This window comes from Phodopus roborovskii, unplaced genomic scaffold (assembly GCF_943737965.1).
Source record: "Phodopus roborovskii unplaced genomic scaffold, PHOROB, whole genome shotgun sequence".
Classification (NCBI taxonomy): domain Eukaryota; kingdom Metazoa; phylum Chordata; class Mammalia; order Rodentia; family Cricetidae; genus Phodopus; species Phodopus roborovskii.
Window position 1 is genome coordinate 2,333,086 of NW_026126410.1, and position 23,643 is coordinate 2,356,728.

Here is a 23,643-nt window from a genome sequence, read left to right on the forward strand (position 1 = left end):
CCTCTGACATTCACACACATGCTGTGGTAAGTAATGCCACACCCCAAGTAAATAGAAATACACACATAATAATCTCCAATGGGAAAATTGGTTTAATTCCAAAAAATACAAAAAGAAAAGAAATACGAAAGACCAAAACAAATATTGAAAGTCATAACTAGTAATATATTTAAACAAAAGATGTTTAAGACACTGGCAATGGTTAAAAAAAATAATAAAATATAAAGTAAACAGTAGGTACTTATGTAAATGATAGTGACATTAAAATGGTTTACTAAGTTCAAAGTGCACCCGTGTAGCAACTTCCTTGAAAGAATTTATACTAATAAAAATGTTTGATCAAATGAGCACACATGGGCACACGAACAAGTACATTGTCACACACATAGGGCAGTCACTGAATTTTGGGGAGTATGTAATTGAGAAGTAGCCAATAAATAAAATGATGGAGACAGTTTCTAGCAAGTAATTGAGGAAAGCCCGGTGAAAATAAATGTCCAGCACAAGTTTCAAGCTGTATACATGCATGCAAAAATAGCTACAAAGGGGCAACTCGAGGGCCCAAGTTTTCTCCTTCCGCTGGTGTGTCCAACAGACAGCTGGGCTCGGCAGCAAGCCTCTTTCCCTACCTAAAAGCTTAGAGTCCTGTCCTATGATTGACATTAATTTTCACCTTCTTCACAGGCCTCTCTGTGTTCTTTGAAGTTCTGATAGAAACAGGTAAAAGCAAACAGCAAAGTCCGAGTGACTCTACTCTCCTCCCTGTCTTTTGGAAGTTATCCACCCTGACCCTCCTGAGACTTCACCTCAGGAAAGTCTCAGGGACAGATACATTCTCCTAACCTTTCGTTATCATGCTGGAAGGTACAAGGACCATTCTTGTGCATTCTGGAATAATTCCTTCAGCTTTTTTTTTTTTTAAAACCCTCATTTCTTAAACGTTTGTTTCATATTAACAATCAACCTGGGAGATGGAAGAACCAGGCCTAAGGGTGGGGTCGTTTATATGAAGGGTGGAGTAGATCTGAGGATGACACTGTCTCCTTAGTGCTGCTTGTGTATTATCAGATGGATCTGGCCAGGTAGGCAGGCATCTCCCTCCCTCCCTCCCTCCCTCCCTCCCTCCCTCCCTCCCTCCCTCCCTCCCTCTCTCCCTCCCTCCCTCCCTCCCTCCCTCTCTCCCTCCCTCTCTCCCTCCCTCCCTACTTCTCTCCCTCCCTCTATATTTCTGCACACTTTACTAGCTAAGGACACCCTTCCCTGAAAGATGTGGTCTAAGTGGTCTGATCTTTTTTCAAAGGGAGAAAGGCAACATCTTCAATTAAAAAAAAAAAAGATTTATTACATGAACTGATGAAACAAAACGGTTTATCTGATTTAAAAACAGTTGTGTTAGTGTGACAGTCATTTAAATGCAGGAAAGTTAGTGAAAATTCTAAGTGGATTTTCTGATGACTGAAGTAATTTTTGCTAGATACTGCTGGAATTTTATCTCCTTCCTTCCCATGGCATTAATGCAACCAAAACAATTGTCTTGTCTTGTAAACACTGAACTGAAAGGAGGGATTGAGTGTCTGAGCTGCACAGTTTTCATATTTCCACATGGAGAAAATAAAAAGTAAAGGGAAAACTGTGCATCAATGGTACCAGACGATACCAAGTAGGATGCTGATGAATCAGACAATGCAAGAAAGAGGGTACTTTGAAGGTTTTATTTAGAAGTTTGATAACTATATTTACTACAGGCTCCCTTAGAAAGAATGCAAGTGGCAGCCATGTAATAGCATACAGAATGACACTTTTTCTGGCAGTCATACTACAAAAATCAAATAAGATCATGTTAAACTGACCTGTAAACAATCGCAAGGATAGACACTTGCCAATCACAACAGATCCAGAACTGAATCTCAGCTTGGCCACGGCATGCACCATGTTAAAAAAAAATCCCCTACAAACACAGTTGGGTAATTGATCACATTCCACTTAAGACTTGCACATTTCAGATTCATTTTAAATTCGTCAGGGGCACACTTCTGACAGCTACAAATAATTTATGCAGCTAACCAGAGAGGGTACTTTAATGGCCAGAGTATTTTCTGATTGAGCACTAGAAATGAACCCTAATACTGGTGCTGCCAGGGAACTGTGATATGTACCTGAGAGTATGAAAAGCATAGTGTGTCACACCAGGGTGTGATGTTTTGGTGGTATGGTACTGGCTTTCTTAAGAGAAGGAAGTAAACTTGGGTAGAAAAAAAATGATGGGTGGACATCATCCTGCTTTCCTCTGACTGAAGAGGGGGGCTGTTGGATGGTTGTCTGAGCACTCTGATGAGGATGATGAGGATGTCTCCATGTGCAGAGTGAAACTAAGCTCTGAACCATTAGTAATGTCATCCATGGTCTAAGAATTTGAAATAACAGTCCATAACATGCCACACGGCTGCCATCCCTGACTCAATTATCTCCCAAGTTCTTTCATGCTCTAGAGTTCTGCATTCCCATTAACCACAGAGACTCAGACTGGTTACTTCACATTGCAGAGTACATAATTTATATCTGAGGGATATTGCAGGGACTGGCAGAGAGAGGCCCACTGCAAGAGCATACAGCATTCTATACAGAGCTCTGGGATACTCATCTTTAGTGATAGGATTTCATGGGGCATCACAAATTGCTTTGTAAACTTGGAGATGCATCACTGGCTGTTGTTCTTGGTGTATAAACCACACAGCCTGTGATTTATCTTAGTGGATACCATTAGCATTTCAATGTGGAGGGCTTTTCCTTTCCCATAGAAGCAGATCAAAATACCACGTAGTGTTCCTGACATTTGTGAAAGCCATTGCAGGCAGTATAAACGCTCCAATACATTATGAAATAGTTAAACAAAAGGTAAACAGGAGCTCCCGGGATCTGGGTTTTGACTAAGTGAAAACATGAGCAATTCATTACAAGAGGTGAAAACCTCCCATATATGAATGAGTATGTAACCATTCATCATTTTAAGATGCTTGGTCTTCTGGAGTGTTCCTGAATAGAAGATAATAATCCTGGGTGATGAGATTTACCTACATGCAGACAGCTGAGTTCATGGAGAGACATGTAATACCACAGATAGCAGAGTCCCCAATTAATGAGCATGGATTAAAGAGATTACTACATAGTGTTGAATCCTGCAAACCCATGAATGATTTCATCTGTAGGAAATGTCATGGTTACCAATATGAGTAATGAGTGATGGCTCACAGCATCAAATAACAGACATACAATAACATTCATATCCAAGAATATACTTAGCACTTATAGAAATGAACTGCCAACCAAGCCAGTTTTCCTACAGATCCCATCTACTGAAATTACTTAGAAATCCCTTATTTCAAAAAACAAAAACAAAAACCAAAAAAAACAAAAACCAACAAACAAACATGTCATCATCATTGACTTTACAAGATAATACCTCATAGTAGTAGACTCTGGACCAAAATAAATAAACAAAACTAACAGAGCAATACTACAATGCATCAACGGTCAGGAAAAATGGTTTTAAATCTTGTTCTTACCTATAAAATAAGACAGGAGTATGGCCAGGAGCACCGAGACCCCTACAGCGCACAGTGCGGTGCATCTCCAGCTGCAGTACTTGGAAGACTTCTTGAATTTAAAAGCACCTCTCGATAGGGTGTTTCTAGGAAGTGGCCGGGTAGGCGGTGAATAAACAGAGCCAGATGCCATCGTGTAACCCGGGGTTGCCGTACTGAACAGTGGCGTCGTCCCTGTCCCTGTTTTGAATAGGAAATGCCTGTGGAAAGGGAGGATATCATCATAAGACACGGACATGTCACAGTAGGAATATGTTAAAATATGACAAAGCACAGACACACAGGGGCTAACTTTCTTCTGTGTTTCTTCCAGAGTCAGCCCTCTCTCTCCTTCCCTCCCTTTCTCACATTTACCACATATATTTTGTTTTGAGATAAGGTAACCTGGGCTGGCTTTGAACTCCCCATGTAACTGAAGTTGACCTTGAAACTCTAATCTTCCAGCTGTATCTTGAGTGTTGGGTTTGCAGGTATGTGCTACACTGCCTTTAGTTTATGAGGTGTATGACATCAAACCCAAGGCCTTATACATGATAGGTAAGAACTCTACAAGCGGAACTACATCCCAGCCCTGGTGTATATGATATTTATATTTTACATATATTTATTTTTTGTTTGGTATGTGTGTGTGTGTACACATGCAGCCATAGCATGGAGCATGTATGGAAGGCAGCTTGTGCAAGCCAGTCCTCGCCTTTCTCTGTGTGAGTTCCAAGGATGTCCTGAAGGTTGTTGGTCTTATCAGCAGATAACTCATGATCCATCTCACTGTCCCTCATATTATTTTAAAAGTTAAAATTTAAGGCAATGTTTTAATTTGAGGACTATATCACAAAAGTGACTTAAGAATGATTTTGGCAGTGAATAGCAGGGCAGATGCTCACAAGTATCCCCGTGGTTTTAAGTGGACATCTGGAGAGACTATGTAATTACCCTAATCACACTGTCTCCTGAACAAAAGCATGCTGGGACATCTTTGGACACCATACAGGTGAGAACTGCCTTGCATGGTGATGAATGGCCTCATGAGTAGTTCTTTATAACTCATATTATAGCTGTGCTTGTATGCACATTCCAGGAGAATGTGTGCTTATGTAGAAGCATGTGTCCATGTCCTGCCCGTGTTCTGCTGCCTCACTGACTTCCCAGGTGTCCACAGAAGTGTTCTCATTCTAGCCTGCTCCCCTATTGCTGGGGATTCTTGAGCCTGACAAGGGCAGCTGGCTGAATCTCTGTGGTGGTCAACTATTTTATTCTTAGCACGTGTCAAATGTAATCAACAAGGTAAACCTTATCGGGACTGGAGGAGGGAGAGACTCAGAGAATATAGTTTAAAACCAAGCCTAAGGAAATGGAGAGGTCAGCCCAGCCGCTGCAGGTTACATAGAGACAGATTCCCTAACTGAACGGTACAGCACTGGGCAACCGGCCTCAAAATTGCAGTCTAGAAATGTTTAGGGAGAGATTTAAGGAACAGATGACAAGAGAACTGAGTAAGAAATTTTCTGGAAAAGGTGACAGATTCTAAGATTCTTTTATGTTTACTTTTTCGTTCAGTCTTAGAGAATTCCATACATGTATGCAGTGTATTTTGAGCACATAAATCCCCATTCCCCCTTCAAGCCTGCCTGTGACACCCCCCCCCCCCCGACCATCTCAATTTCATGTTCTCTTAGATTCTTGTTAACTGTAAAAAAGTATTCAAATGTAAAAACACTTCGTGTTTTCTGGCTTTCATTTGGCATGACAATACCATTCACATCCCAAGCCTTAATATGAACTATTATTACATCCTATTCGAGAGTGTCCAATGCAGTCAGCAGGCTATAATTTTTTTACATTCAAGAGGTTAAAGAGGTCTTTTCATTCTTTGCCATAGTATGGAATAGCCTTTATTAAGATGCATTTATGGGGTTCACAGCTAAGTATTTTCCATTTTAACACTCACACGCTTACTGTGTATTTTAAAAGGGCTAAATATATCAAACAGGTTAAGGACTTCACAGCCCAGACCTGGGAAACTAGACTGCTAACGTTTAAAATCTTCCCTAACCTCTCTGTATTTATGTCATAGGGCTTGTGAGATTTAAATTGACTGTAGAAGACTGTAACATACTTCAAACATAGCAAGTGCTACGGGTGTGCTGGGCAGAGGAGGGAACAAGCTCATGATTTTAGGTATGTTAGTGCTTTAAAAAGAAACGATAAAGACATATTTGAGGGGTTGGCAGCCTCGAGGAATATAACAAGATGGCTGGTTTTAGTCGGTGGAATTCACCTAGCGTGGTGGTCACATGATTACTAAATGCATCAGTGTTTCTACCCAATGGAGGAGTCAGAATGTGATGGAATTACTGGCAGGTGGTCAAAACTGGGAGGTAAAGACTACTTGAAGCAAGGAAGTCACTGGGGTAATGCCCCCCCCTCTCTCTCTCTCTCCACTCTCTGTACCTGTCCTTCCCCCTACTTGGCTACGATGAGGTAAGAACATTACTCCTGTCCACACTCCCTATTCTAATATTCTGCTTTGCTACACGTCTAGAAGCCATGGAGCAGGCAATGGCAGGCTAAAATCCTCAGCTCAAATGAGCCGTATGCTCCTTCGATGCCTCAGATATTTTGTCACAGCAACGAAACACTGACTGATATGAAGTGGTCTGAATAGTTTCCTAAGGAGAGGTGCGATTTGAACCTGAGTCTGTGAGACTCTCACGATCATGACCTTAGCCCTCAGCACTAGACACTAAGCATGTGAATATTTAGAAGCATGATGAGATGATGAGTTTACTAGATGCAGACTTCAGATGGGACATCTCTGGTTCTATTTGCAAACCCAAGACATCAGTACACACAGAGACTGGCAAGTCCTGGCAAGGAACTCTTTCAAATACTGAGATACTCAGTGACATCACTGAGCAATATTAGTGAACTGAAAACCCATTTCCTCCAAAGAGCTTCTAATTTATTAAAAGCACACATTTGCTTTGTCTACTGCAAAAGAAAGCATGAATTTTTAGGGGTGGGAAGTTACTTTTATTCCTAGAAGTGAGGTATTTTCTCTTTATCTATCTACATGTCTACCGAAATTAGGAGAGACTCAGATTAGGGCATGGACAACACAGGGCATAATTAATGTCCATATTTAGAAAGTACTGAAAAAGGAGTTCCCCACAGTGCCTTACACTTTAAAATAACAGCCACTCAAGATTTTCAGATACCTTTCTAATACATAAGGGAAGATTCACCAAAGTTTTAAATTGGTTTACTTCAAAATCATCATTTGCATGATGACTGACCCCTTCAGGTCAAATTAAGCTTCAGAATAGACACAGTAAGACATATGTGTACATGTTCTTAGGCATAGAAGGAAAAGTCATGCCTTTGTATTTGCTATAGCAGAAAACATGTGGTTCCACATCTGGTAGACCTGGGCTGGTGTTGAGGTTTGGACAGCATGTCATCTTTTGAAAGATACCGATCGATGCCTTTACCATTGCAATGTATAAAAGAGAAAGCACCATGAGGTTTATGTTATCGTCAATACAAGCCCTTAAGCCCTTGTGTGCATTCCCTAAGGTTCAATATAGCACTTCTTTTATGTTTAGAACTTCACAAGTGCTTCATGAACATTGAAATTCAGCCGTACAAAGCATGTATAATGACTTTCCATAGGGGAAAGTGACCTTGTTACCTAATTCTCCGTGAGGCCCATTTCTGCATGTCTTAGCCTCTTGTCCTACAGCTCCTGGCCAGGCCATTCAGCTATGGGAATGTGCTTCTCACATATAAAAATTCTGCAAAAAATTATTATTTAAAAAAAAAATCCTGCATGTTTTTCACCTGCCTTCCATATGAGGTTGGCAGAATAAAGACCGATATTTTTCTTCACTCCTCAAACCATATTTGGGAATGGAAAAGGAGAAGCGACTCATGTGAGGATGCCCCACACTGTACTTAGCAATAAAGAGCCAGCGGCTGCTTTTTAACATAGAGCACACCGGAGTTGGGTGATTCGACTCTGATGTCTCTAATGATGCCCTGCGTGATGCCTGCCTCCAGTTCCTCAGCTGTTTGTGCTGCTGTCTTCACTCTGGCAATGGACTAGCGAAGCACACTTGAAGACAGACTATCAGAGAACGAGATGAGGAAAATCAATTTCAAAGCCCCAAAGACAGCTGGTCACTGAACACAGTTGCTTTGTGGCTTTGGAATCACGAGGGAGGGGATTCTATTTAACAACAACAACAACAAGGGGACAGGGACAACAGAGCTCTGTTGCCTCATTAACTTGGAACACTGTGCAGCCTGCGAGTGTAAAAAAAAAAAAAAAAATGGCAAGGATTACTTGATATGAAGCGCAATTAAAGCCTGCTCTTTTGTCTTTGGAAACGGAGAGATCTGTTTCTGTTGATGTGCCTTTGGACCGACCTTTGCGATCCCGTTTGTACCCTGTGCTATTCCTTTCTTCTATCTTGGGTATTCAGTCAGAGAGCCAACAGGCTTTTCTTCACAGCCTATTTTTCCTTTCTCTTTGTCCAAGTGGACAAGTTCATTCTCTGTCCCTCCCTGTGTGTGTATGTGTGTGTGTGTGTGTGTGTGTGTGTTAAGCATGTCTGCATGTGCCTATGGAGGTATCCTCTCCCTCTGCTTTCTACTGTGTGAGGCAGGGTCACTCCCCGACCCTAGAGCTCACCACCTGGTTAGACTGGGTAGCCAATCCATACCTTCCCAGCATGATAAACCATCTCCTTTTTTTCCTGCCTCACAGGGCTGGGATTATGGGTGAGCACTGCCATGCCCAGCTTTTTAAACTGCTTGCTAGGGAACCAAACTCACTCTTTAGGCGCAGCCATCATTTATTCCTTCTCTCATCCCAGACCTAAACATATTCTTGTAATTTTGATTTTTACCCCATGTCTGAACAGGTTTGCACTGTTCCAGAGGAACCCTTCAATTTTGATTTCTGTCTTTCTAATTATCACACAACTTACCACCAATTTTTAGTGGCAATATGTTTTGGGTATGCTAAATGTGCCTTTCTAAACTATGTCACATAAAATATCAATAATCAATACTTAGGTCTGAAGTACAAAATTATGGCAGTTATCACATACTTATGAATCACTAAGTAGGTTATATTTTGTTCAGAGGATTAATATACTCTTGTTATTCCTCTAATATGAAGTAAATGGCTTAAGAAGTTAGAAATTTCAGGCACCCAAGGGAAAAACTCCTCTGAAAAATGTGTGGTAGCTTTATTCCAAGTTGTCTGAGTCATTTCCTCACTGGGAGATTAGGAGACAAAAGAAAATGTCCAACAGAAAAGTGTGCAACTACTGAATGAAATTTTAATTAGCTTAACTACATATGTGGTTATCTTCTAGAAAACAGTTTGTTCTCCTCAATGTGTTATACTGTATTAAAAATCGTTTTAGAGACTAACAATGGAAATGATCCCAATAAAGAGTATGGCAGTTGGTGTTTAGCTTCTGTCCCTAAGGTACATCTGAAGGTTTTAATAATGAGACAAAGACACCTGGAAAATATTTCTATTGTACACTATTGTACAGTGTACATCTACTGTAGGCTACCATATGGTGAACATCTACTGTAGACTATTGTATTGTGCATATCTACTTAGGCTATTGTATTATGAACATCTACTGTAGGCTATTGTATTGTGCATATCTATTGTAGGCTATCCTATGGTGTACATCTAATGTACACCATCCCATAGTTTGTGCATCTACTGTACATCACCATGTAGTACACATCTACTGTACCCTACCATACAGTGTATGTCTACTGCACACTATGGTATAGTGTGTACCTCTTGCACACTATAGGGCATACGTCACTACCACACAGGCTCTGTTGATTATTTCTTCCTCTTCTTAGGGTCTTTGTTGGACAAGGAGGGTGGTTTACATCAAACTGTTTAAATAAAATGTCTTACTGCCCTTCCCTCATTGACCTTCGTGGGAGGATCTATATGAGGCATTGATTGCTGTTTCTTCACATTAGAAGCTCTGGTTTCAGTAACATGCCAATGACTATGGCTGCATTTGGCCAGAATCATAATCTTTTCAATACCTAGTTTTCACCTAAGAGGTAAGAAAAACTCAAAGTTCCTTTTCCTTCCGGCAAAACATAACTCTGGATTTAAGAGGCTTATTAAAGGTCTCACAAGATTTCCTGGACATCAAATGCCTTTCCCAAAATGACATTTTCAGATCTGAAGAAAATGCATCCCATATTTGTGGATTAAATTTACCTGCAAATGCATGGAAACTAAAATTAGGTCCTGAGTTCAAAATAGTAAATTCACTAGGCATCAAAATAATAGCTCGGCTTCTTGGAATTCATTTTATGATATTTTCAAAATAGATTAAAATATATAACATTTCACTGTGACTGTGCTATTTTCACTTTACCTACTGTTACTCATTTAATTATGAATTATACCTGAGAAATGATGAGAACCTAAGCATTCTACATGCATAAAACCTGTCCTCCAGTCTTTAATGTTTTCACTATCAAGTTGCATACATTATAGATCCAACAGAGTCATCTATGGGGTGTATATTTAAGGTGTTTGTAATTGATAGAAAGTTTATAAATAGAATAGGGCTTTATATAATGATGCGAAGTGATGGGAGATGTCATTTGGTAAATATGTTTCTCTTACTGGTTAATGAATAAAGCCCTGTTGGGCAATAGGAAAGCAAGATAGGAGGGACTAGGAGACAAGGAGAATCCTGGGAGATGTAGTAGAAGAGATTCAAGATGTAGAAACTTAAGGGAAGAGGTGTGGACCCTCTCGCTGGTAAGATAAGACCATGTGAAAACACTTAGATTAATAGAAATGGGTTAATATTTAAGACAGAGCTAGCCAATAAGAAATGCTAGTAACAGGCCAACAGCTTTATATCACATACAGTGTCTCTGTGTGTTATTTGGTGCTGGTGCTGCTCTGGGACCAGGCTGGCTGGAAAATTGTTCATAACAGTGAAGAGATACACAATTCTTACAGATAATAAACAGAAAGGAAAGGTCATGTAGAAAATCATCCATTTGTGTGTGTGTGTGTGTGTGTACGTGCAGGCATGTGTGAACATACATGTGTGCGCAGTCATGCATTGGCAGAGGTCAACCTTGGTGCCATATCTCAGGAGTCATCCACCTTGTGTTTTGAGATGGTTATCTCTCACTGGGTGGGACCTAGGTTTGGGCCATCTAGGCTGAACCAAATTTCTCAGCCTCTCCAACACAAAAATCAAAGAAAGCACTGCCCCGCCCAGTTTTCCCCAGGGACAGGAAGGACTGAACTCAGTTCCTTATGAATGCATGGCAAGCACTTTACTCACTGAGTTATCTCATTGGCTCCTGAAAATGATTGACTGTTATTTAAAGCCACTTGTTTTTCTTAGCTTCAAGCAACTTATTCTCTGTACATACCTAGAGATACCCAGTATAATTGCTTACAATGACTTAAAAATTGATTGGGAAATAAATCTATCACTCTAGGATGTTGGCCCTGAAACTCTGTGAAATCCCTGAACTAAAGGATGAGTCAGTTGTTACATATATTCTCATCAAGACTCTATAACATAGCAAATAAACTCAAAAGACCTCAGTGTAGAAAGCCACTGCCCATAGTATACTCAAAGTAGTTAGTTAACTTAGAAGAAAGGAAATTTATATAATTCAAGGCTTAATCCATCAGACCTGGACAAGCTTAAATATCATTTACTGTTTTATGTTACCATATTTTCAAGCTTTTTTCCCTCTGTTTCATTTTTTTTTTTAACCTTCAACATCTTTACATTTTCTTATTTTATTTTATTATACCTTTGGGTTCCTGTTTTAAGAACTCCATGCTAATTATTGGCTATTCCTAATTTCATTGCTGTTTTAAAACATCTACCGTGTTGATGCACCTAACTTTACAGTCTACTGGGGCACCTGCATGCAATGTGCTTCCTAGTCTCATTTCTCTACCATCTGTGTTCTGGAATATCCACTAATGGCGCTTCTTATTTCATTAGAACTTTCATCAGGTGGATTTCCATTCTTCTATTTGACACTTAGATTTCTGAACTATGGAAAAATCCAAACAACAATTCCCGTTAGATATATATGAATTTCCCATGATTCTTTGCTGCACTGAATGAGAAGATAATACTATTTCAGCTATTCAACCTTCCCATTTGGAATATTCTCAATATGTTTTTCCCTTAAAAAGTTTGTCAATTTATAGTTGGCACTAAAATTTATTTTTCCTTACTAGCAGAGACTCTTCTGGCAAGTGCAATTTCAAATATTTTAAATCCATACAAATAAACCCAGTACCCTTGTTTGCTTTATCGTCTGCTTTCTGAGGAACAGGGAAAAGAAATATTTCCTTCTGCAGCCCTGCCTTCTTCTAGTTTTTCTCCTTCTTTGAAACCAGTGAGGACAAAGACCTGGCAGCCAAGGCCATCTTCCCAGGGCTGGCCACCAAGGCAGCACTACCATACCCTGGCAAAGGTCACAGCAGGGGTCCCTTGTGATCTACAAAACAACACACTAAAAAAATTCTGTCACTCAAGTTCAGAGGGAACAGAATGCCAACATAATTGAAAAAGAAAAACCCACAGTGAATTCTTACTATTACTGTTCAAGTCATTTCTTTGATCCTTTAGAATTTCTCTTAAAACAGGCTTTCCAGGGTGTAAGCAGGGGATGCCACGGAGTGCTTAACTGCTCAGGGGAGAGTTAAAAGTGTACAGAACACTAGTTTAAGACCAAGTCTCTCTACCAGCAGTGCAGCAGAGGCTGCATGTGTTGCAAGCTATAACTAAGAGTACAAATTAGCAAATGGGACCTCAAAACTGAAAGGCTTAACTGAGAAGGCAAAACAGTTCAAAAATAACAAATACTCTTAGTGTGTTTTTAGTAACTGAAAACCTCAGACTGTTGTTTTGTTATGTTAATTTTTAAAACAGATGATTATAGAAAAGAAATGCAAACTTGTGCAGGAATTGGAGCATGTGAACACTCTAAGAACCGCCTTGTTCAAAATGGATAATTTTGTTGTTTATACAAAGGTAATATTGTAACAAATTTAATTATAAAACTTTTATTGTTAGTAATATACTAAAAATAGAAATATTTACATCCTAAACTGTCTCTTAAAGTTATAGGAAGCTAATTTTGTTACAAATTTTAAATAAAAATATTTTAGGCAAGAAAATGAAACATCTCCCAAGGAAGAAAGGATATAAATCCTATATTTTGACATTAAAACCAAAGAACAAATATGTAAGGATTCTAGCTGTGACATGGTATGTTAGTGATACAGATAAACGACCCCTTCATGCTGGGAGCACGTTGGGATCTCAAATCTATTTCACTTCGGAATTTATGTGCTATTATCTTTGGACAGCTTTCACACTGGGAGGTGATCCCAGGAAGAAAAATGTTTTAAATGAAAAGCTTATAAACAAGATAATTTCATTACCACTACCTGAATTAATATGAGTTATTGGCAGTTGTATCAAAAATGGTTTGAGATGAACACTCTTGATATTTTAGAGAAAAGTCTTAGCAATTGCTTCCATAGTAATAATGAGTTATACTGAATAGGAACTAGGAACATATATACCTGGTGATGACATCATTATATGTGGGCCAACCTCTAAAACCCCACTAGTGAATTATATAATCTACAAAATTCAGATATATATATGTATACATATACATATATATATCTATCCATCCATCCATCCATCCATCCATCCATCCATCCATCCATCCATATCTATTTATTGCAAACTGAATGCCTATCTGCTCAGAAATGATTAAACAGCACAGCTTCTATCAAGGGACTCTGAGCCTGGCCTCCGGATGCAGGCCTGCAACCCTAGTGATTTCAGAGGCTAGAGCAGAAAGACCACAAGTTCAAGGCTTACTTGGGGTACAGAGAGAATCCAAAGTCAGCATGGGCAATTTGGTGAGTCCCCATCTCAAATAAGAAGTATAAAGACCACTCAGGTTGCAGCTCAGTGGGGAAGTGCATGCCCGCACCGGCCTTGGGTTTCATACCCTGCACCAAACTAAAACAACGCCCCCCAAAAGCCCTTTTAACTCAGAGAGAATAGTATAACTGCTTCAACTTAGAAATAGTCTTACCCAATAATTGGTCCTGTTGCCAAAACATATGTTGATTCCAAATTTGAAATTTGTTCTGGACTACAACTCATCTTTTCAAAAGCAGTCAGGGAGATGGGGAATGGACAGTCAGTAAAGTCTCAGAGATCCCTACCACCCACACAGAAAGACAGGTGCAGGAGCTTGGGACTGCAATGTCTGTGTTGGGCAGGTGGAGACAGGGGGGTTCCTGGGGTAAACTGACTAGTTAGTTTTGCCAAGTCAGTGGGCTCCAGATTCTGTGGGAGGCCCCATCTTGTCTCAAAACATTAAGACAATGACAGAGGAAGACATCTATATTGACCTCTGGCCTTCACATGTACCAGATGGCACATATGCACATATATCTGTACACACACATACATACACAAAATACAAACAAAGCAGTCACAATATCTGTAGGTCTTCCATAATAAAACTAAATTTTTTCCATAGTGGTTCACTGTGAAATGCTTAGTAATAATAACAACAATAATAACCAAATGTAGAATGAATGAATGAATGAATGGAAAACTCAGGCTTTATTCTCTGATCTCCTATGGCAACATATCTCAGATAACGTCTTCCTCATATCGCTGTTGCCTTTTTGAAAAACAAAACCCCATGCTTTAAAGTTTGCACATCTAAGAAGTCCCTCCAGTTCAGCTGAGGAATTAGTGGTTACTAATTGTTCACAAAAATTTGTCAGCATGATCTTTTCTTGGTAGTGGTTTTGAGTTTATTGGTTCTTTTACTGCTTTGGTAGTGGCCATTTGCCTTTGAAAATACTACATCAGTTGTTTCAGACACATGGCAGAAGAAAGAATTTATGGGAAGAAGCAATTGTCATGAATGTTGCATGTGACATTTCAATTCAATTTTATAGAACCTTTGTGAAGCATGACATCTCGTTTGAGAAAAAATGAGATTAAAAACACACGAGTATCAAGGCAAAGGTTATGTAGTTCATCTGATGTTAAGATGTTAAGCCTCATCTGTCTTAAAGCCACAGCTTTGCCCCACTACGCCGTGACCAGAAAGTGGCAATAATACATTACTCTGGAGGTAATTGGGACAGGATGGTTTTGGATGGTAGCATTTTAAGAGAGGTGAGATGATACAAAGTCATAAAGAAGGTCACGGCAGAATCAGAAGGTGTATCAAATGGGATTTATTAGGCTTGGTTGGTTGATTGCATGTCCAAGAATTTCATCCTATGGGTCAAGAAGAAAGGATACCCAGAAAGTAGGCTTTTCCCCAGTCTTGTATGTAGGGGAGACAAAAATCAGGCGAAAGTAACCCATAGAAGTGCAGGGAGGGTATGCAGCTATCTATGGCAGGGTAATAATTGACTGGTAATTAAACCAGAGGGTGAAGTTCTGATAAAAACACAGTAGTAATATTGTAGAAAGATTAACTATGGTATTTTCATTACTATGTAGCAATAGTAAGTAGAGACAAACTACTCACACATAAAAATACCTAAATGCACACATGCACACAACATTCATGCAATGAGGATGGAGATGTAATTTCATAGACCATGTGGAAAGGGAAAGGTTGACTAAAAGAAATGATCACATGGATGCTGCTGAGGAAGACGTATTTGATGAATAAGTCATATTTGGAAGAGGATAACAATTAAGTTACAGTCATTAACCGTGACCAAGGAAAAGGCTCCAATGACCTTTTTCTTTGATGATGTCTACAGAGAAGTGACTAGAAATGTGTTAGAAGTAGTGAAGAATTTGTTTCCCTAGGTATGATAAAAACTAGTTACCATATATGAATATTTTGTACAAATTACTTGTTATCCACAATCAACTATTAATCTGAAGATGCGATATTAAAACTTATGGAAATTATGATTTCAAAAATAAATTAAGCCCATAGTAAATGATTAGTGCACACTTTCTTAGCATCTTAATTTTTTACTAAAAAAAAAAAAATCTGCTAACTTCAATTAAAAATGACCATACTTCTTGCTGCATGGTGGTGGCACACACCTTTAACCGAGCACTTGGCAGGCAGAAGTAGGAGGATCTCTGTGAGTTGGAAGCCAGCCTGTTCTAGAGAGCTAGTCCAAGGACAACCAAAGCTACACAGAGAAATTCTGTCTTGAAAGCCCAAATAAATAAAAATTAAAAAAAAATAACATTCTCACTTGGTTGTATGGTAGCTTCATCAAGCAAAAAACACATAAAAAGATTTTCATATCCTAAATAAAACTTGAAACTTGCTGGGTGTTGGTGGCACATGCCTTTAATCCTATCACTCAGGAGGCAAAGGCAGGCAGATCTCTGAGAGTTCGAGGCCAGCCTGGTCTACAGAGCTAGTTCCAGGACAGGCTCCAAAGCAATATAGAGAAACCCTGTCTCGAAAAACCAAACATTTAATATTTTAGTTAATTAAATGTTTCAAGCATATGGATAGTTGTCTTCATTATATTTGGAAGATTATTTTCTTAAGAGCAAAATTAAGACAGTCTATGTTCTTGCCTAAAACACATCCACATACTTATTGTGAAATGATGAGAAGAGAAAAATCAAGAAATTTTATCCTGCTAAAATTAATCATGGTTTAATTTTATGCTTGGCCTACCTCACACATAAAGTTAGGTATAAATATGCCAGGTAAGACAAATGCATTCCCTATCTTCTGGGAAAACAAAAGAGCTACTTTGTTACATATTATTTTGTTCAATTGTTAATTAATTAGGTGCCCTTATCCTATGGCCCTGCTACTGACATTTGTTCATTATTTTAAAAAAAATATCATGTGCAAGGCATTTGATTTACATTATTTCATGAACACATTATTTTGAGTAGATATTATTATATTGAAAATTGTCCTCAGCTTTTAAATAATTTGAAGGTGATTAAACTCATGAGCCAGGTATGGTGCAGGTCCATAGTCCAAGCTATGGGGGAGTACAAAGCATGAAGAACATTTGAGTCCAGAATTTCAAGATACACCTGAGTAACACATCGAGATCCTCTTAGAATAAATAAAAATACAAGCAGACAATAAAAATTAAAATGTAGGCTAGGAAGGGAGAGAATACAGAATATCAAGATGGTAGGATTAATCAAATGAAGAAGTATGAAAAAGCCATTTGGAAGCCTGGTATTCTATAGGTCAATTAAAAATGATAAGTTAAGAAAAAAGAGTTTGAAGGGAGATATCCTGCAAGGCTGGATAATAATACTTCCAGAAGCCAGGGGTTACAAGCAAAAATCCTAGTGCTGGGTTTGACTCTTAGGAGCTGTTGATCAGGGAGGCTTTGGAGACTTCCAATGTCAATGCAGGCTTCTACCATTCCTTTTGATTAGTCACAAAAACTAGATGATAAGACCTTACTGCTGAAGACTCCACACAGCCTCACTCTAAGATACTGAGAAAGCAAGGTAGAGCTTGGGAGCGTCCTCCCTGTTAAACTACTGACCACTGATCAACTCTGGGAAAGGCAATGTCAGTGTCTTCAGTCATGTACTCAGTGTTGAGAGCTCCAAACGCATGGTTGACAGATGGCTCTGGTCAAGCTTAGTGGATCACGAAAGCAAACAAAAGGACATGAGTTTGAGAACAGGGCTCATAGGGATGAGGTGTGTGTGTGGGATATAAAAGAGGGTAGGGAAGGTATACTCACAACACATCATACTGATGTATAAAACTGTCAAGGAACACATTTAAGTAATTTAACAATTGGGCTAGGATTAAATAAAGCTAGGTCTAAGTGAATCCAAAGCATTCATTTGTTCTTCTTAAGATGCTGTATAATCTTCACTGGATGGTCTTTTGTTACTTCGAAGAAAAAACAACTAAACCAAGATGTACATATTACTTTGGGATCCCCATTTGTCGAATTCAACAGGAGCTTTTTGTGAATGAATAAACAAATGATTAATGACTAAGTATTTGCTGCAAATCAAACAGAAACTAGAGGAATTCAAATTCTTAAGTCACAATTGTGTTCAATCAAAGGCTGCCCTCTTTCATATTCATCACCCTAGGGCCAAGAAACTACAGGCTTAAAATTAACTTCATCCTTTGGAATACAGTTTTCAATGAGGGGGACAAGACAGGATTCTGTTATAGAACTGTCATTGTTTGAATGAAATCCATGGTCAACACAGAGCTAAGGAACCGAATTAATTCCATGAAACCTCTTTTCATGGAGAAAAAGGAGTTTAAGTGGCAACTTGAAATATGCCTCAAGTAGCACGGAGCAAATTCTTCTGCACTGTATTGCTCTCCTCTCCCATCTTACTTTCCTTTTCTCGCAGATGCCCACACCTCACATGTCATCATAGATCCTTTAAGAAACACTCTGTTGTACTGAAAGGACTATGTAGCATTGCTCTAGGATCCAACTGACTTATATTAATTACTTATAATTTTTTTTTTTTTTAGAAAAGCTTACTTTAAAAACATGACAATTATACCTGTAATGGTTAAGAATTTCTTAGCCTAGGACCAGGTCTGATTTTAAAATTTGTGTTCAGTAACTTTGGCTTCACTCTTACACCTCTTTTCTAGAGTGTGACATCTCTATCCCCACAGGAGTCCCTGGGTATCCCCAAGCTACCTTTAACAAAGGCGAGGTCTTAGCCAGTCAATTTAAGTTAATGGGCTACCTGCCCAGGCATATTTTACTTGCAGCAATAGATGGTCCTACTACTCACTGACTTGTTAATGACAGGCATTTCCTTCTCACCCAGGAGGTACATGTGCAATTTTTCAGGTAGAAAAGACTTCTCTTGGTATTATAAGGTAATCGTGTGTGAGAGACTGTCCACAGTTTTTACAGGTGAGATAGACTCAAGCCTGGTGCTTGTGAGATTGTCTTGCTTGCCCTTAGGGCTATTTAAAAGTACAAAAAAGGGAGGGAAAAGGATAATGTAGTGAGTAAACAATAGTTTCACTCAAGTATTCTGTTTTTTAAAATGCATAGCAATTGATCTTACCTAAAAGAAGCCCAGGGCTTTCAATAGTCAAATTAAAAATGCACTAATAAAGAGGCAATTTAATATTCAATTTCATGCATTAATAATTAGCTGAGCAGTACTGAACTGCTAGGTAAAAAGCTATAGGAACATACTTAATGAACTACCAATGCCAAAACAAGTGTCATAATAAAATGAGACTTCAATAAATCATTTATTAAGTGGCTATGAATGAACTATTTTGTTAACACCTGAAAGGTAACTACTATACCATTTAATTTGTAGAGAGAAACTAGGGAAGACATTTATGCTTATAGTCACTGAGGGTTAAGGCTTGAGTTCCTGCAGTGCACCTGTGTAGGTCAAGTCTAAACTTTTCATTGGCCTCTGTGTGTTCTTGTAGCAGTTATGTTTACACAGAAGGAGCTGAAGTATAAAATAAAGGACAGACAGAAGGCTAGCTCAAGGCTGGCAACGCCCTAACAGCTAATGCTTCCAAGTGCGATACCTGAACTTCAGGAGAAGGGACTGTGAGGAGCTGACTGCCACAGATTGAGGTCATTTTGAACTTCTAAACCAGTTGGGTTCTCGATGTGAATCTCACCTATCTGAATCACAGTGGAGGTTGCAAAAGGGGCAAAGCTGGTTACCATGTAGAAAAGTAGAATGTGTGACAGTATCGATTGTCTCCAGGAATAGCAAATGACCAATTCATCAGAGAAAGGAAATATGTATTTTGTGGAAGCAATAACTTGCCTAGTGGGAAAAAAAGCTTTCTAATAAATCAAAATTAAAGCTATATTGAACGTGTGGGACAGGGCAGAAAGGAATTTATCCTTTCCGTGCTTATTCATATAAACTGTACATTTACAAGTCACTGCGATTTTCATGGATTATCCTAAGCAAATTTTACCAAGTAGTATCTCTATCCGAAGAGAAGAGAAAGAGAACAAGGTAGGAGGAAGGAAAATCAATACCTGTAACTCCCCAGAAATGAATTTTATATTTTACAGCTTATAATGTTTAAATGACAGAAAAGTGATTAATAAACAAGTGTGAGCAAAAGCACATAAATGCCAAGGGTGAAATGGTACCCTAGATCCAAGGACAGTTAAAGGCAGACGCGTGTCGGGATAAAGTTGTTAATAAAGCTGGAACTGCGCTACAGAATCACACTCAATAGGGAACCTTAACTAAAAAAGAAAAAAAAAATCAATGATAAATAAGACAGCTTCTTCACCTCGAGAGGGGCAACCAAGTGAGACTATTAAAGAAACCACAGTAGTGTTACATCCATGCAGTGTGAAATTTTCACTTCTCGGCTTAACGTTATTCATCGAGTGTCTGCAAGTTGAAATACCATTTCTTTTTATTAGCACCAAGTTGAAATATCATTTCTTTTTATTAGCACCACCATAAGAGGTGAACCTTGGTTAATGAGAACAACAACAAAGCTACACTACAGGTTAGGTTGTTGTTAAAACGACACACAACTGCTAAATGCATTGGTCTTTCTAATTATTAGGGAGATAGTATTAACTGCCGCCCCCACCCCCATATCCACTCACAAAACTAGGCATTCCATTAATGACTCATTAATGGTACAACCTTAAAATGGAGGCAAACCTTGGTAACTGCTTTCTTTGGGAATGCTTTTACACACGGAAGGGATGCATTGTCTTCTAACCAGCTACATTCCTTCTGAAATCCCATTCACCCAAAATTACTACATGAGGAATACCAGGAATACACCATATCTTTCTCAAACTTATTCTAAATTTCTTCACCATAACACACAACTTCAAGGAATACTGACTCTCTTATTAACAGTTTTTGAGGCATTTGTGTTATACAACATCACTAAAATTAAACACGTTTCTGATGATTTAACTCGACATATTTCATAAATCTTTGTCAAGACGATTATTGTCAACCACAATGCAATTATCCATATTCAATTTGATGACTCAACTGGAAAATTACTTTTTTCCTAATAAAATTTACAAAATGACAATAGTGAATCAGTGTTGATTAGTTGCTCAGTGGGTACTAATTAATTACGCCAGGTAAATTTAGGCCCATGCTAATAACCTTGTGAGAAAAAAAAAAATCCATGCACACGGTTCTTTGTCTTGGATGAAGGGAATTTTCCTGTTTGCCTACTTTTGTTTCTATTTCTTTTCCTAATTTCTCCCAGGAGGGAAATACAAAATAAACAATAAAACTCAACTACTATTGGCTGGCACTACAAATAAAAAGGCAAGCATTCTTTGTAACCTTGTTTAGGTCAACAGTGAGAGAAAAGACAGAATGATTTTTATTGTTGATAACTAACAGAGGAAACCTCCTTCGAGCTCATCCTCAGGGCAGAATTGGTATAGATCGCACAACGGATAGCAAGAAATAAGAGTTTATTCATCACAAGAAGTCTTCTTTAGCCAGCAGCACATTTAAATGCTGAATTTAGCCATGGGCTCTGCATTTGGGATGGGGAACAGGGGGCATTCTTTCATAGGTTCCACTCCACTATTTTTGAACTTTTATGTGGTGATAATTCATTTCTTATGAGCCTAATAAAAAGTGAGTGAATCAAAGAAATAAGTAGCCGGCACAGTAGAGGTGCTTGCTGCCAAGCCACCCAGAAATGACTAAGATTAAGGTAAAGCCTGACACTTAGTCCACACCACACCACCAAGAAGCAGTGACAATTGTCCTGGTGGGCCTGAAGAAAGAAACTGGAGTTTTATGGATCAAGAGAAACTTAATAATGGAGTGGATTAGCTTAGGATAGTTTGCATCAAGTTAAGTTGTCATGTGAGCAGACAGACCCTGGGACCTGGCCCATGCTAGAAGCCCTAATTTCAAAAACACACTGCACCACACACCATATACTATTTTTGGTGATGAAGCAATAAGACTAAAAAGACACCATCAACAAATGTGCTAAAGTGGCTTTCTGTAGGGTTCTGTAGGGTTCAGACAACCACTTGTTTGACCACAACCACAGAACGGGATTTTTAGGGATAGTGATTGTGTTCCCTATGAGGAAGAATTTTCTAATAGAACTAAGAATGAGTAAATGGTGTCTTCACCCGGAAGCTCAGTCATGGGTTCTGTATTCTTGGGACAGGACATTTCCTCAGGGGACCCACAGTCCTGTATTTTTAGGGTCTTTGGAAATAATATTGGAATGAAGTTTAAAGAGTGAGTCTGATCCCTATCACATTGCAAGAAACTAAAGATATTTTTTAACACAAGGTCATCTGATTTATTCAAAAGCTTTGTACTTGTGGAGAAGTGGGAAGGAGGATCCCCTACAAGTTTATGAAACATAGATAACATATAGGCCATGGAAGAGATGTCATTCTGTAAATATTTTTATCTTATTGGTTGATGAATAAAATACTGTGGCCAACAGGGCAGCAAGATAGGTGGGTCTAGGAGATGAGGAGGATTCTGGGAGGTGTGGGCAGAGAGCAGTATCATGTAGGATGCCAGAGGAGTAATAGGTCCCCAGACCTCTCTCCGGTAAGATAAGACCATATGGAAATACTTAGATTAATGGAAATGGGTTAGTAATTAAGATGGAGCTGGCCAATGACCTAGTCATTGGTCAACAGTATTATAATTAATATAAGTCTCTAGGTGTTCATTTGGGATGGACACAGTTGTGGGACCAGGCTGGCTGGAAGAACTATCAGTAACAGACATTGTTTATACCTCCTGGCATCCTCACCTGCCTGATAACCGTAGATGTGGAAAAAAAAGAGATTGCAATTAGGAACAGTTTTCTGAGGTGGCAGAGTCTCAATTCTTGAAAGGAACAAAATGTGTGAAAAGATGAAAAAGTTCACTGATCCAGCTCTTAAGAAATTTCTAACAATCTGGAATTGATCTTAAAAAGGATAAAATACTGGGGCTATAATTATGATAAGTTTCTGTCACTGGGAAGTGTTGGGCTGGGAAGTGTTGGACTAGTTTATTTTTGAATTCTAGAAGCTTCAAAATATGCGTTGTTGACAATCGTAGCACATACTGTGCCTCACTGTAGCACACACCCTGCCTGTGCCCCCGAGTGAGCTTAATGATCAAATGATGTGACAACTTCACGCATAGGTGTTACCTGCTTTCCAGTGGTACATTACTGCCAAGGACCCAGCTGTCCTGCAGCTGGACGGACTCGGGTGTGGTTTGCAGCTCGGCGGGCAAAGCAGCCGGCGGGGCCGGACTCTGGTTCCTTCTATTGGTCAGGGAGTTTCTATTGAGAGAAGTGATAGATGGATGAGGCTGCGCGGAGTGCGGCTTGTGGGAAGGTGGCAGAGGCTGCAGGGTAGATTGCCCTTGGTTGTTTGCAGGTTGCTCTGTGGAAAAACAGAAACAAAGGAAAATTCATTATATACTTCCGCATGTCCTCAGGTATGCATATACACTACTGCTTTCTTGCAGAGCTGCTAGAGATACTTTGGAATTAAAAACTGCATAAAAATCCACAACCTAACACATTTGCATATTATTCTATTAAGTGAGTGCTCAGTGACATTCTCAAAGACCAAGTTTACCCTTGATACGCAAAGTTCTAATTAATATACAACAGATGGCAAAATTGCTTTTGGTTTTAATTTGTTTCAGACTTTTTTTTTTTCATCTGGTTTTATTAACACCTACAGAAAACAACATCTGACAGCTCCCTTAATGTGCCTTTAGATTTCAGAATTTTTTTTTTTTTTTTTTAACAAACCAAGCCTGAAATTAAATGGGTGATTTTGGTAGAACACAAAGGTTTTCAGAATGCATATAATCCCTGTAATTATTTAATGGAGTTTTTTAAGCTTTATTTAACTGCAATAAATTATTACAAGCTAGTTGCTAAACAGCAGTGCACGGCTCTAGTTTAGTGACTCTCAAACAAGGCAGCTTCGTGCTAT

General features: G+C 38.9%; 1 protein-coding gene across 11 annotated transcripts in view; it reads right to left on the bottom strand.

The window, feature by feature from the left end:
* Positions 1-23,643, bottom strand: part of Tenm3 (teneurin transmembrane protein 3) — a 1,243,671-nt gene that overhangs the window by 151,387 nt on the left and 1,068,641 nt on the right. For all 11 annotated transcript variants that reach the window (XM_051182423.1, XM_051182422.1, XM_051182421.1 and 8 more), the window contains 2 exons: positions 22,842-23,079; positions 3,564-3,802 (listed from right to left, as the gene is read on the bottom strand). In XM_051182423.1, the coding sequence (XP_051038380.1) occupies positions 3,564-3,802; positions 22,842-23,079 (477 nt within the window). The remainder of the gene's footprint in view (positions 1-3,563; positions 3,803-22,841; positions 23,080-23,643) is intronic.